The sequence below is a fragment of the Pan troglodytes genome, chromosome 23, assembly GCF_028858775.2.
Source record: "Pan troglodytes isolate AG18354 chromosome 23, NHGRI_mPanTro3-v2.0_pri, whole genome shotgun sequence".
NCBI lineage: Eukaryota > Metazoa > Chordata > Mammalia > Primates > Hominidae > Pan > Pan troglodytes.
The window spans coordinates 41,937,495-41,951,884 of NC_086016.1; the positions used below are offsets into that span (position 1 = coordinate 41,937,495).

Below are 14,390 nucleotides of genomic sequence, written 5' to 3' on the forward strand. Positions count from 1 at the left end.
TTTCTCAGTTTCCTGTTCCTATGTCCAATGCCCAATAAGAGGTAATAAACTAAGGCAGAAAGGCCCCAAACACAGATGTAAGATGCAGAGCAAAGAATAACACACAGTAGGGGTTTCAATACAGGATCATTAACCCAGAATCCAAGCAGGAGTGAGGGAAGTCCACTTGGGAGGAATGGGAACCACCTCTCCAGGCTGCTCAGGAGGAATTTAAGCATCAGACAGTGTGTAGGAGAAGATGACCACGAATTCTTTGGCATCTAAGCAATTCTGTATTTTAAAGGTTTGAGTCTTTGAAATGTTAAAATTTATGCGCCTTGAAACTCATGAGAGACAATGAAGACAATCACCGAACCTGTCTAGTTAAAGGTTACCGGGACTCAAGATGCAAAGAAAAGTTACGAGATGGAAATGATGGTTTGGGGTGCACCATTGCCCTCTATTGGATTTTAAATAAATCAGACCTCTTAGTGTAGGTATGTTGCACTATCTCTGGCTGAGTTTGCTGAGAAGTCAGGGCACCTCTGAGTGGGAAGTTAATTGATCCTTTTAAATGGCTCCTTCTGTCTCCTGCTCCTTCCCTGAGGAAATCAACCAGAGTAATGCTGAGGGCAGGTCATTTGCATGTCTTCATTCATCCAACAAACATTTCCTGGCTGCCTGCTAAGCCCGGGCTAGGCATTGTAGAGAATCTAAGAAAAAATAACAACTGCCATTCGTTGGACACCTACTGTGTGTCAGAGTCTACGCATTAATACAGAACAACCCCACAGAGTAACTCTGGTGACTCCCATCCCACGGATGTGGAAATAGGACACTCAGGAAGTGGCACATTTTGGATTGAAATCCAGGTTCGTCTACTACTAGGCCTATATTCTGTCCACTAAACTACAACCCTTCCCCTTAAGAAGTTTATAAACTATTAGGGGGAGATAGGATATAGCTATAAATGTATATATCAGGGTTTGACAAACTACAGCCAGTGGGCCAAATTCAGCCCATCATGTGTTTTTGACCTTGAGCTAATTTACATTTTTACATGGTTGAAAAAAATATCAAAAGAATAATAATACTTCCTGTCATGTAAAAATGCTATGAAATTCAAATCTCAGGGTCCACAAATAAAGTTTTATGGGAACCCTGCTATGCCCATTCATTTACCATCATCTAAGGCCACCTTCCTGGCTACAAAAACACGGCGAGTCATTGTGACAGAGACTAGATGGCCCACAAAGCCAAAATATTTACTCTCTGGCTCTGCACAGAAAAGGTCTGACAATTCCACATCTATACTCCAAGGTGAAATGTTCTATATCAACAGGAGAGGTGTTTTTTTTTTTTTGTCTGTTTGTTTTGTTAAGTGCTTGAGGAGTTCAGAGGAGGGGAAACAAATGTTTATTTGGCCCACAGTGTGCAGAGCTGGAGGGGATAGGCAGGTGTGCTCTGTTTTAAGACTCAATGCATGAAAACCCTGACTTTAAAACAGATAAATTAAAAGGTAGTTATTTGCATAACAAATTTTCCTTTCATTTTATAAAGCGATTCACCACAGGGTTCCTTTATAGAGTGAGCCTCCATAATACATGCTAATATGATTCCATTTACAAATACTCTATTCATTATAACTTTTCAAGAATATACCTATTGTGTACAGTGAAGCTTAACTATAATCATTTTTCCTGGCAGTATAAGGTTTCCTACTTCTGAAAAGTGATTAAGCTGACCTTGTCAATTCGAATGGGGGAGGAGGCACTCTCCTCTACTGTCTCCGAGAGGGGCTTTATTTGTCGAACAACAAGGCTGTGGATTCTGTCTCTGCATTGTGTGATGTTGAGTAGCTGGTATAATTTTACATTTTCACTAAGCTCCTCTCAGTAGCTGCAGCCAAAGTCCTAAAGTGTAAACTACTCTCGCTATTCTCTTCATTTCGTATACAAGATATGCTAATAAAAATTATTTGTTGGCTGGACCACGGTGGCTCATGCCTGTAATCCCAGAACTCCAGGAAGCTGAGGCAGGTGGATCACTTGAGCCCGGGAGTTCGAGACCAGCCTGGGCAACATAGTGAGACCCCGATCTCTACCAAAAAAAAAAAAAAAATTAGCTGGATGTGATGACACACATCTGTGGTCCCAGCTACTCAGGAGGCTGAAGTGGGAGAATCCTGTGAGCTAAAGAGTTCAAAGCGGCAGTGAGCTATGATCACACCACTGCACATCAGCCTGGTCAACAGAGGAAAACTTTGTCTCTAAATTAATGAACTAATTAATTAATTTTGTTGCTGATGTCCTGACAAATATGTGACAAGCAATACTTGTAAAAAGCAATGTTTCCCTCTCTTTTTAAAAAATTTCAAGACATTATCTTATCTGAATTACAACATAAACTGGGGCAAGTATTCAGATTAGAGCTCTCCCCAGCAAAATAGGAAGTGATAGCAATTTAGGACCTGTCTCCTTCTCTCACTGGGTCCTGAGCCTGAATCTTCACATAGCTTTGTGGTGTTATGCAATTGCCCTTTGTAAGAGATACATAAAATGGAAACCTTAGCTATTCATAGCCAACTTAGGAGGAGCTGAATTTGATCAAGAAGTTTCTTGCCGGGTGCCATTTTGATGGTAACTACGTGTTTCTGAACAAATCCACTTATAATCTGGGTTTCCAGTGGAGGTTATTTTAAAGAGCTGTAGCATGGCTTTTGTTTTCATCCTCTGTGGTGGCTATATTTTAGAAGTAGACAAGCATTCCTGGTATATAGCCTGAATATTTTTTAAGATTTTTTTGGTAGTAAAAGAAGCTCACATGGAAAGGCAAGGGCAGAAAAAATCATGTTCAGGGCAGTCCTGTGTGGCATTACCCTCTGGTGAAGCAGATCCACGCTGCATGCTGCTAATGGCTATTGCGTGACAGCTCTTAAAGGGGTAAGCGAGAGAGGTGCAGAGGGCTGGTGAGAAGCAGAGCTAGCACTGAGGCCCTACAAATGGCATCATCATCAATCAGGTTGGCGGGGTGGGGGTTGGGGGCTGTTGCTGGAGGTGGTTTGGCTGCCCCTAGAGGCTGCAGCTTCTCACACTGTATGGGCAGGTAGCATTTCAGCCATTTCTAAAGCCCATCACTGGCAGGGAAAGCACATTTAATCCGTCTGTGAGGTTCTCTAAAAAGGGGTCTCTCTTTTCTTTCTTTCTTTCTTTTTTTTTTTTAAGATGGAGTCTCACTCTGTCGCTAGACTGGAGTGCAGTGGTGCAATCTCGGCTCACTGCAACCTCCACCTCCTGGGTTCAAGTGATTCTCCTGCCTCAGCCTCCCGAGTAGCTGGGACTACAGGCACACACCACCATGCCCAGCTAATTTCTGTATTTTTAGTAGAGATGGGGTTTTCACCATGTTGGCCAGGATGGTCTCCATCTCTTGACCTCATGATCCGCCCGCCTCCTGGGATTACAGGCGTGAGCCACTGTGCCTGGCCGAGGGGTCTCTCTTTTCAGAAGTCAGAAGTGCTGAAATTGAAAACAGCAGCGAGAAGCCTTCATTGCATTCTTGAATTCAGGCTGTTGCACTCCGCCCCCCACAACTCTGTCTAAATTGTTGCTACCCAGTTTATATCTCCATCATATTTTTTGTTGTTGTTTCTCCAATGCAGTATGTAGTGGTGGCAGGTACAGATCATAAAACAAATGGATAATCAGATTTCTTTTTCCCTGGTGGTAATTTTTAAACTTTTCAAAATTAATGCTAATGGATATAGAGGAATGGGATATACATTTCCATGCATTTTTATGACCAAACAGAAAACCGACCCATGAGGGTGACATATTTACTATTCTCTACTACTAGGGGTGCTTCAAGGGAAGAGTTTTTGAAGCCCTGTGGTTTAAACAAAAAGAGAACATACCCCACCCCACCCTGAACAAACAGCAGCTGGGCAGATTTCATCTCACAAATGGAAATGGGAGCAAACAAATTTTTTCAAAGCGATTTTATAAAGAGTGGGCCTGTTTAGTTGGGTTTTTTGAGCCAGGATTAATATTACAAGCTGGGGAGCTCTGTGACATGGCTGTGTCGTTGGCTTTGCCATACCGCCTACCTCCTGGGGGAAGGCAGAGGAAAGTGCTGCTATTCAGAAGCAATTTTACTTCTGCCTCGGCCTTCTCACTTCTCACTGAAGTGATTTACAGCCAGCCTGGACCCAGTGCCCAAGCCTGAGCTGAGTTACATGTCATGTTGGAAAGATCTTCCCCAAATCAAGGTCGTATCTAGAGCTTGCCTGGGATATTTTTTCATTTCTAATTTATGTAACTTTCTAATATGTTTAGCATTTGCCCTTCCCTTGTCTCCATCCTGCTTATTAAGGTGAATTTGCATAGAAATGGGACCTTGGTCTTCAGGACCATTCACCTGACACTTGATCCCACGAGGCGACCACTGTCTACTGTTGATACCATGAGGATGACCCACAGAAGTCATGTCTCTCTGCAAACTAGAGGCAAGGCCTTAATTAGAAGAAGCCTTGTGTGTTAAAATGATGGGGTGAATCAAATCAGCAAAGGCATTTAGCATTAACTTAGGAGGGCAGAATACTCCTTCCTGTTGAGTGGGTCGTCCTAGGTCACAACAATTTTAATTTGCCTTCGATAGATGGATCTTGAAGAAAGTGTACAAAAAGTATATTTGTGATGGTGTTGTTTGGAAGTACGTTTTGACTCAGAGAGTTAACTGTGACATTTTACTTTGGCTCCTGGTCTATTTTTTGCTTAACATCTACCTTTGAATGGGTAATAGTCATCTCTATAAATTACCTTCGAAAGATTGAACAATTGTGGAGAATCAGAGAAATGAGCCCCTTGCTATCACCCTGTTGCAGTCGGCTTTAATCCTCTGATCTCCTGGCGTTTCACCCTCTCACTGGCAGCCACCTTCCTTATTTACCCAAATCTTGTTAACTTGGGTAGGAATTCCCACTGAGAGGACAAATGTGGTCCCAGTTGACTGGTCGCTGAAAGTCTATTAGGTTGGAGAGTATTTATTTTCTACCCTAAAGGGTTTGAAACTTAGGGAAATTTTGATCAACAAGAAAATAACAGCTTTCAAGATTGTCCTGACAGTTAAGCTGTCTTAGCAGAGAATCACAGGATTTGATAGTCATGGAGATTAGTTCTCAAATTTCAATGAGAAAAGTTCATAGGAGATGGAGTGAGGAAAGAAAACTTGTGCTGATTTTGGTCAGGCTACCTTTGCTGGGGAAAAATTCATTCCATAAAATTATTTTAAAACGTAAATACTATTTAGCTTTATCTGGTGTAATACTTTGCATCTATAATTTTTTTGTTTTGTTTTGTTTTGTTTTTGAGACAGAGTCTTGCTCTGTCACCCAGGCTGGAGTACAGTGGCATGATTTTGGCTCACTGCAACCTCTGCCTCCCAGGTTCAAGCGATTATCCTGCCTCAGCCTCCCAAGTAGCGGGATTACAGGCACGTGCCACAGCACCCAGCTAATTTTTGTATTTTTAGTAGAGACAGGGTTTTGCCATGTTGGCCAGGATGGTCTTGAACTCCTGACCTCAGGTGATCTGCCCGCCTCGACCTCCCAAAGGGCTGGGATTACAGGCATGAGCCACAGCGCCCGGCCTGCATCTATAATTTGATTTAACCTTACAACTTTATTAATTGAATATTATGATCACCATTTTATAGATGAGGAAACGGAGACTCCCAAGGGTTTAATTACTTGCCCAAGAGTCTACAGCTATCTACCAACAAAACTGGGATTGGAGCCAGCTGTCTTACCATTACATCCCCGCTGCCTCCTAAAGCACAGCTCTAGTTCATACTAAATGTATTACATAGGCCGACTCATTTATCTTTACATGGGTCTCGTGCATTACAAGAAGGGGGCCACTATTTTAACTCAATTCAAAAATGTTGAAATCAAAATTTCCAAAATGTACTTGGTTTATAATATATCATAAAATAAGTAATCTGACCAATTGAGCCTCCCAACTCAAAGACCAAAAACTTCTTTCTACTCCCAAACCATGCAGAAGGAAGCTGAGTTCCCCACTGGCCAATGCTGTCTAATTCTCTTAAATGATTCAGATGTAAAAGAGGAAATGGCATCTGTCTAATTAACACTGTCTGGTTAAATATAGCTGCCAAGGGACAGCCTTGGGACAGTGTTTACAGAATAGTCTTTCCAGCCCCTCAGGCCTCAAGTTATAGATGATAGCAAGCCTTCCCTCCTTATCAGCTGCAAACAGAGATGCCCCCAAAAGTGGTGTCAGGCCAGGATGATGAAAGGAGAAGGGAAAGGCTGCGGATGGCCTTCATTTCCTGCTCCTGGCATCTGGGGATTCCGAGAATGATCCCAGGACCCAGATCCTATAGATTCCGGCAGCTCTTCCTGCAAACACAAGCCCTTGTTGTGTGCCTGAGCCTTGCTCTCCGGCCTGGAGACATCCATCTGCCCACTCTCCTAGGAACTGCTGATTACCAGGAAGCACCATCGGCTCTGCTGCCCTCCCCCTGGCAGAGAGGCACAATGACCACATTATTTCTCTTCCAGCTTCACGTTACAGCATGGAAGCTGTCGCCAAGTTTGATTTCACTGCTTCAGGTGAGGATGAACTGAGCTTTCACACTGGAGATGTTTTGAAGGTAGGTGACGTGGGGCCCCAGGGGAGCAGTAGGGAGTTTCAGTTACTCAGTAATCTGACAGTCCCTGCCTTTGTCTCTTAAGAACTGCATGTGGTTCCTTTTAAAAAGAGAAGTTCACCTTGATTCCCTTTGTGCACCCTTATACCAGACACCAACCAGGCCGGGTGATGGAAATACAGTCGGCATAAGCCACCATCCTTGTCCTGGGAGGTTCGTAGTCTGGAGAGGGGAACACATCCACCCAAAGGGCTGTTACAGATGTTCTTGGCTAAGTTCTCAGGGAGCACAGGTGAGGGAACAAGTGATTCCATCTTGAAAGATGGGGGTTGTAGGAGTGTGTGCAATGTGAACGTCAGGAATGCACTGAAGGTGACTTGGGCTTTTAGCTAAAGCTCAGAGATGTGCAAGCCCATGCTGAATGCAGGGAGCAGCGCCAGGCTCAGCAGAGCTGGAACTCAGGAGGAGAGGTTGTGGGTGGAGACAGCTTGGGAAAGTCAGCCACAGAGGACATGGCTCAACAAAGGCCATGCACACCTGGCCACTCAGGGGCTTTTTAAAGCTTGTCCTCATCCTGCACTTGAGTTGTAGTGGCCACTTGCTGAGCTGAAGTGGCCTTGGACTTCTCCCACATTCATGCACCATACTTTCAGACTCTGCATCTTAGCCCTTGGGTTTTTGTTTTGTTTTGTTTGTTTGCAAAAGAGCATAAGCCCTTCAAAAGGGCATTTGGGAGTGTGTGGAGCCAGACCCCCTCTGCCTGACCTCAGAGCACCCTCAGATAGCCTGATCCCTGGTCCTCAGATAGCCTGATCCCTGGTCCTCAGATAGCCTGATCCCTGGTCCTCAGCAGTCCCGATGAGCCTTCTCGGACGCCCAACAACACTGAGGCCATTAGTGTCTCACCACCGAGAATTATGTTTGTTATACAAAGAACCTTGTCAGCATGTGAGAGGGTGACATTGAAAGTGTCTGAGGAGCACAAAACACCACAGAATGGCTTCTTTTGGAATATGAACATGCCCATTAGGTAGCCTTCTAACTGCTCTCAACTTTCAAGATCTAGTAACATAGTGGCAAAGCGTAGGCCTTCACAAACTTAAAATATGAGTTGGGCCTCCTGACCCAGGAAAACCTGTCTGTCACTGCTTTGGGGTCTTACGAAGCTCCTGGAGGGACTTGCCATGCAGTGAGAAGTTCCTGCCTTCTCTGTGGGGCACTGTGATCATGTGACTGTCATCCACTGGAGACCATCCTTGTACCAACTTCCACCCTCATCTTCCATTACAAAGAGAACCTGGTATCTTAAGTTTTCTCTATTCCTCAGAAAAGGAAAAAGGAAAGAAAAAAAAAAAAAAACTTTGCTCAACTCTGCTTCCCAATCCAGCTCCTGATTTCTTTCCTCCTCCCCTTTGTTGCTAATACTGGGAAGAATTCTCTACGCTGGATGTGCTTCACTTCCTCACTTCCCACTCATTCCACAACTCTCTGGAATCTGCCTTTTACCCTCCCTGCAACATTCTCTTGAAGTTCACCAGTGATCTCCTTAATGTGTAGTATAATGACCCTATGGAAATGTCTGTGGGATTGACGCTGCTAACTGGTCCTCTCCTGGAAGCCCCTTTCTCCCTGGCTTTGGCAGCACCACCCTCTCCGGGTTCTTCTCCTCCCTTCCTGACCACTCCTACAGGTCTCATTTCCAAGCATTCTTTTTCCTCTCTTGATCCTGAAATATACACTTCCCTGAAGGTGCTGCCTTTGGCTTTCTGATTTTTCTTCTCACTCTGAGCCACCTCATCCACTTCTTCAGCTGCAACTATCACCTCTGTGCCAAAAACCCTCAAGTCTGTGGCTCGTGTTCTAGCTCTGGCCTTGCTCTTGAACTCCAGACCCAGACTTCCAATTGTCTGCTGGATGTCCCCACATGAACTCCAGCCCCTAACTCAGGATGCCCAGAATCACTCAAACCCCCATGCCCATCTCACCCCCATTTCCACCCAAGCCACTCTTCTTTCCATGTTCTAATTATTATCCTAGGTCAGTCACAAGCTAGAAGCCCCAGTTATCATCAATGCCTCCTTTACCAAATCCTGATGACCAGTAACCAACATCCCCTGAGCTCCTGTTCAGGGCCAGGATCTAGCTAAGTGGTTTGCAGGCATGATTTCATCATCTCAGCAAACCTATGAGGTAGGCATTCATTTCCCCTCCATTTCACAGATGAGAAACTGAGGCTAGGGATTAAATCACATGTCCACAGTCACACAGCTAGCATGTGACCAATCCAGGACCTGGACAGAACTCTGTCTGACTCCTAAGCACTAAACTCTGCTCTGAATGTATTTTTTTCCTCATATCTCTCAAGCAAGTCTCTTCTTCACCAGAAAGGAGTGTGAGTCAGTAAAAAGGAGCATAGACTTTGAGTCAGATGGATCTGAGTTTGAATCTCAGCTTACTAACCATGGAGACTGGGGCCCAGTCATCTGCCCCCTTTGAGCTTTAGTGTCTTCCTCAGCAAGTGGAGGTAGTATCCATCTTGCCGGGTTGTGGAGAGGATTCGAGGTGATGACCCTGGCCCAACGTAGACGCCCAATAAATGGTGGCCCGCATTATCGGGATCATCCATCCCCGCTGCTTCTGACTGCTCAGATCATTGCCACAGCTCCTTGACTGACCTCATTACCTCTTGTCTTTTTCCTCCTTCACTCATTCTTCTTACTAGTCCCAGAGTGATCTTTCCAGACAAATCAGATCATATCATTTCCTTGCTCAAAAGCATTCAGGGGTTTCCAGTTACCAATTGATTGAGACCGAAAACATCTGGCCCCAAACCACTGTCCAGTGTCATTATGCACATGTACACATGTGTGCACACACCCACACAGAGACATCTTTGTGGATGTAGCGCCCCCAGGTTGCACTGCAATGTATACACCGCCCTTTCTCAGGCTCTCCCCTATATACTCTGATTTCCCCTCTCCTACACACACATACTTGACCTCCTCTACCACGGAAACCTCGCTGGTCCTCTCCACTCCCTACCATCCCAGGGAAACAAATCACTTCCTCTTCAGCTCCTCCCCAACATTTCACATAAACTTCACTCATTTCCAGGCACTTATGACTTTGCCTCACATGGCAGCTATTTATAGGCAGGCCATGACCCTGTGGTCTCACGCACCCTCTATTTCTACCTCTCATTGCTGCCTTTGCCCCATGGGATCCTAATTGTTCGTTTATGTGTTGTCTACTCCACTAGCCAAAGCTGTGCAAGGGCAGGGACTGTGTCTGCCTCAATGTCTAGAAGAGCTGTGCCTAGAACTCCCTGATACTTGACGAATGAATGAACTTTCAATTCCTCTCCATTCCCTGAGAGCAATGTCATGCACGTGTGCACACAATGCCAGGTTCGTCTTTGTGTCTTCACAGCATCTAACACAAGTCATGGCCCAAAATAGATGCCCAGTACATATTTCTTGAATTGCTAAATTGCATTTCTTCCTGTTCATTTAGAATTCCATCAGAAAGCCAACCCCCTCCCTCTTTTCAAATTCTGTCCATTGCAGGTAAAGAGCAAAATGGGGAGGGCTTGTTGACTGAGCCCCACAGAATGTCTACAGGATGGTGATTGGTTCCCATGGCTGGGACTCCCCACATGTGATTGCAATGTCTGCCCCCCACCATCCTCAATGGGTAACACACCCAGGATCCTCACAAATACTTTCAAAGCCAGCTCCTGACTACCCCAGCAATTCGCTTCTGAGATTCTCTGACTTGTTTGGCCTTTTGTGCTAAAGACTAAACAGAGGTTTTCATTAGAAAGGTACAAAAAAGTCTGAGCAGCCACCCCCCTTCAACAGACCATCAGTTTCCTGGGCCAGAGGCCCCAGCTTATTTATCTCCATATTTCATGCACCTAAGTGCAATCAGCAGGTGCTCACTAGATGGTGATCTACACGGCATGTAGATCAAGATGGTGGACAGGAAAATGCTGCCAAATGACGTGATCCTGCTTCTCCCATGACGGAAACATTTGAAAACTCAGGAATCAGATTTTTTTCCTATTCATGCCACAAACTACCATACCTGCAGCTACACACAGCACCAGCCTCACATTTGAATTTGCCATTAAATTTGCCAGTAGTTTTGAAAAATATCTCTTGACCCAGTCCATTTCTGTCTCCTTCTGTAATGCAGCTAATGCGACCTCATTTCTTCCTGCTAAAATAGCAACCTAAAAGCACTAAGAGTTAATTCTACATAATTCATTTCTTCAATACTTCAGATTTCTGCTATGTTTCTAAAAGCTACAATTTCATCCAATTTAAAAATTCTTCCAGCCGTAATTTGGCCCTTCTCTTCCCACGTCTAACTTATTCTCAGGCCATGTAACCCAAAAAATCATCTCTTAGGGAACATTATAAGAATTAAGAAACAGTCAAGAGTAAAACTTCAAGTGTTCAGGCTGAACGCCTTGCTCAGGTTTACACGATGGGTACACGAGATAGGGGGAACCGAACAGATGGAGAGATGAGAAGAACAGGATGTGCGGGGCCCTGGGCCCACAACGGCAGGAGGAAACCATCTCCCCTCCCCTCAAATACTTTTCTTTGCAGAAAATGAGAATTTTTTTTTTAAAAAAAACCTCACCTTCTATACATGGTAAAGAGCCTGCAAATTCACCTCTCTAGAAACACAGTGTTAGGCAGACCAAGCACCAGGTGGCGGAGAGAAATGGCTGGCATTGTGAGATAATCTTTCAGTTTCTAGAGGAGGTCTGAGGCATGATAACTAAAATTACAGAGCTGCTTTCAGGTCAGAAGACGAAGTACAAAGTGTGTGGTTCTTTTTTTTTTTTTTTTTTTTTTTTTTTTTGAGACAGAGTCTTGCTCTGTTGCCCAGGCTGGAGTGCAATGGCACAATCTCGGCTCACTGCAACCTCCGCCTCCTGGGTTCAAGCAATTCTCGTGGCTCAGCCTCCCAAGTAGCTGAGATTACAGGCATGCACCACCATGCCTGGCTAATTTTTGTCTTTATGGTAGAGATCAGGTTTCGCCATGTTGGCCAGGCTGGTCTCAAACTCCTGACCTCAGGTGATCCACCCGCCTCAGCCTCCCAAAGTGCTGGGACTATAGGCGTGAGCCATGGCACCCGGCCTCAACGTGTGGTTCTTACGGTGACAAGGTAGTTTCCAAATGGCCTCTTTTACCCCTTTCTGTGTGACATTTGCTACCCTGGCCAAACACCACATTCCCATGTGACGGGAGAAAGGAATTCCAATGCCATGAATTCAGAAGCGATGGATGGAGTGCACTGTGCTCTTGTGTTTTTACGTGGCTACGAGGCACTGCTGCTGGGTTTCCTAGTTCTTTTGACCTAGATTTTCTGCTTCCTCCCTTGCCCCCTCAGCACACACATACCCACATGTCCTTAGTGACACCAGCAGTCACATTTGATGTTAGAAACTATAAAGTTTTCTGTTCTCAGCAATCTCAAACTCAAATATGGGACACACTTTTATTTCTTCAGAATAAATGACTAAATTCAAAACATACACACATAATGCTTTAAAGAACGTATAAACCCTTCCATGTCCTATTCAGAGCTGGAGGCCTCCCTCATAAGAATACCACATTTGATGGAATTGTATTTTTTGAAAAGAGTCTACACTTTCTGAAGGACTTTCAGGTACCAGGGCTCATTTGATCCTCACATCAGCTCTGTGAGGTGCTAGGTGGCTATTATTATCTCCATTTTTCAAATGGCTGATTGACTTGGCCAAGATCACATATCTAGTGATGGAGCCAAGATAGAAACCAGGTCTTCTCGTTCCCAACTCACAACACTGTCCCCTTCCTTCCACCTTGGAGTGATGTTAGAAATAGGTCATCATCTCCACTCAAGCACTTAGTTCTTTCCATTATCTTCCCATCTTCTTTTCTGGGAGAAAGAAGCCCAAGGGCCCTGTGACTTCAACTCCACCCACTTTCTGATGACTCTGAAACCCCAAGCCCCAATCTTAGCCTCTCTCCTGGGTCCAGACTGACATATCCAGCTGCTCCCTGAGCTTTTCTTCTTAGTTGAAGAATTCAACTCACAGTCACCCGCATGCAATCTGAAGCCCATGAGCCCTTTCTCAGCCCTGCCTCCTCTCATGTATCTTCTATTTCTGTAAAGCCGTCACCACCTACTCAGTCTCCCAAGCCAGAAATCCAGTGGCATCCCAGAGTCCTCCTCTCCCTTAGCTTCCAAGATTGGTCAAGAAATCCTGCCTGATTGCTTCCTGAATTTCTCTAAAATATATCCTCACCTCTTCTTAGCCTAGGCCCTATCATCTCTTGACTGGAGGCCTGCGCTCATCTTCCTGCAGTTTTTCTGCCGACTTTAGCCTTGCAATCTATCTTCACATTCTGATCTCTGATACAGAGCTCTGTCGCTCTCTCGCTCTCTCTTAATTAGAGACAGAGTCTCTCTCTGTTGTCCAGGCTGTAGTACAGTGGTACAATCAGAGCTCACTACAGCCTTTAACTCCTGGGCTCACACCCTCCTCCCGCTTCAGCCTCCTGAGTAGCTGGGACTACAGGTGCACTTCCACCATGCCTTGCTAAGTTTTATTTTTATTTTCGTAGAGACAAGGTCTCGCTTTGTTGCCCAGGCTGGTCTCAAACTCCTGGGCTCAAGCGATCGTCCACTTGGGCCTCCTAAAGTGCTGGGATTACAGGCATGAGCCATCGCACCCAGCCAGAGATCTGTCTGAACTCTAATTCTTACTGTTACTTCCCTGCTCAAAATCCTTTAAGGGCTCCCCCTACATTTCAAGATATTCACAGTCTACGTTCCAGCCACCTGGAGGCATTTCATTCCCAGAACACACCACACCTCCTCAGAGCTGAAGGAGGAAGTCCATTGCCATCTGACTTGGCCTCAGTAACTCCTTTCGTTTCCAAGGCAAGTGGTCTCTCCTCTACATATGGATGCCTTTTCTGTCTATTTCTGCTTTCTTCTTTATCATCACACTTCTATCAGTTAAGATATTTTCAGGAGCAAGAAACATAAACTAAAAATGGCTTAAACAATAACAAAGACTTGTAATTTCTCAAAGTCCAGAAGTAGGAAGGCTCCTGGGTATCATCTAATTCAGCGGTTCAGTGACATTATCAGAGTTCTTTCCATCTTTTGCTCTGCTATCCTTATTTAGAATTATTGTTCTAGTCTATATCAAAGACTTAAAAAAAATTTTTTTTTGAGAGAGGCTTGCTCTGTTGCCCAGGCTGGAGTGCAGTGGCAAGATCACGGTTCACTGCAACCTCGCCTCCTGGGTTCAAGCAATTCTCCTGCCTCAGCCTCCCGAGTAGCTGGGATTACAGGCATGTGCCACCAGGCCTGGCTACTTTTTGTATTTTTAGTAGAGATGGCATTTCACCATGATGGACAGGCTGGTCTCGAACTCCTGGCCTCAAGTGATCTATGTGCCTCGGCCTCTCAAAGTGCTGGGATTACAGGCGCGAGCCACCACACCTGGCCTCAGACTTTCAAAACATTCTCAGTGGCGGTGTCAAATATTTTGTCTTTTAATGGTGAATCTCATTTTTTGAGAAACCAGAAGCCACATACAGTCAAGTCTGGTGAGTAATATGAGTAACTGAGGTAGACAATAACATTTGGGGTCACAGTCAAAGTCAGGCCACAGAGTAACAAGACAGAACTTTTGGTTTTGCTTGGGATCTGGCTTTAAAAGCAAG

General features: G+C 44.9%; 1 protein-coding gene across 11 annotated transcripts in view; it reads left to right on the plus strand.

The window, feature by feature from the left end:
• GRAP2 (GRB2 related adaptor protein 2) overlaps nucleotides 1-14,390 on the plus strand; it is a 90,783-nt gene that overhangs the window by 46,596 nt on the left and 29,797 nt on the right. For 10 of the 11 annotated variants that reach the window (XM_001166508.8, XM_016939207.4, XM_054675911.2 and 7 more), the window contains one exon: nucleotides 6,560-6,651. In XM_001166508.8, coding sequence (XP_001166508.1) covers nucleotides 6,574-6,651 — 78 coding nt within the window. In that variant the 5' untranslated portion in view covers nucleotides 6,560-6,573. The remainder of the gene's footprint in view (nucleotides 1-6,559; nucleotides 6,652-14,390) is intronic. The other variant, XM_063808245.1, reaches the window with a different exon arrangement.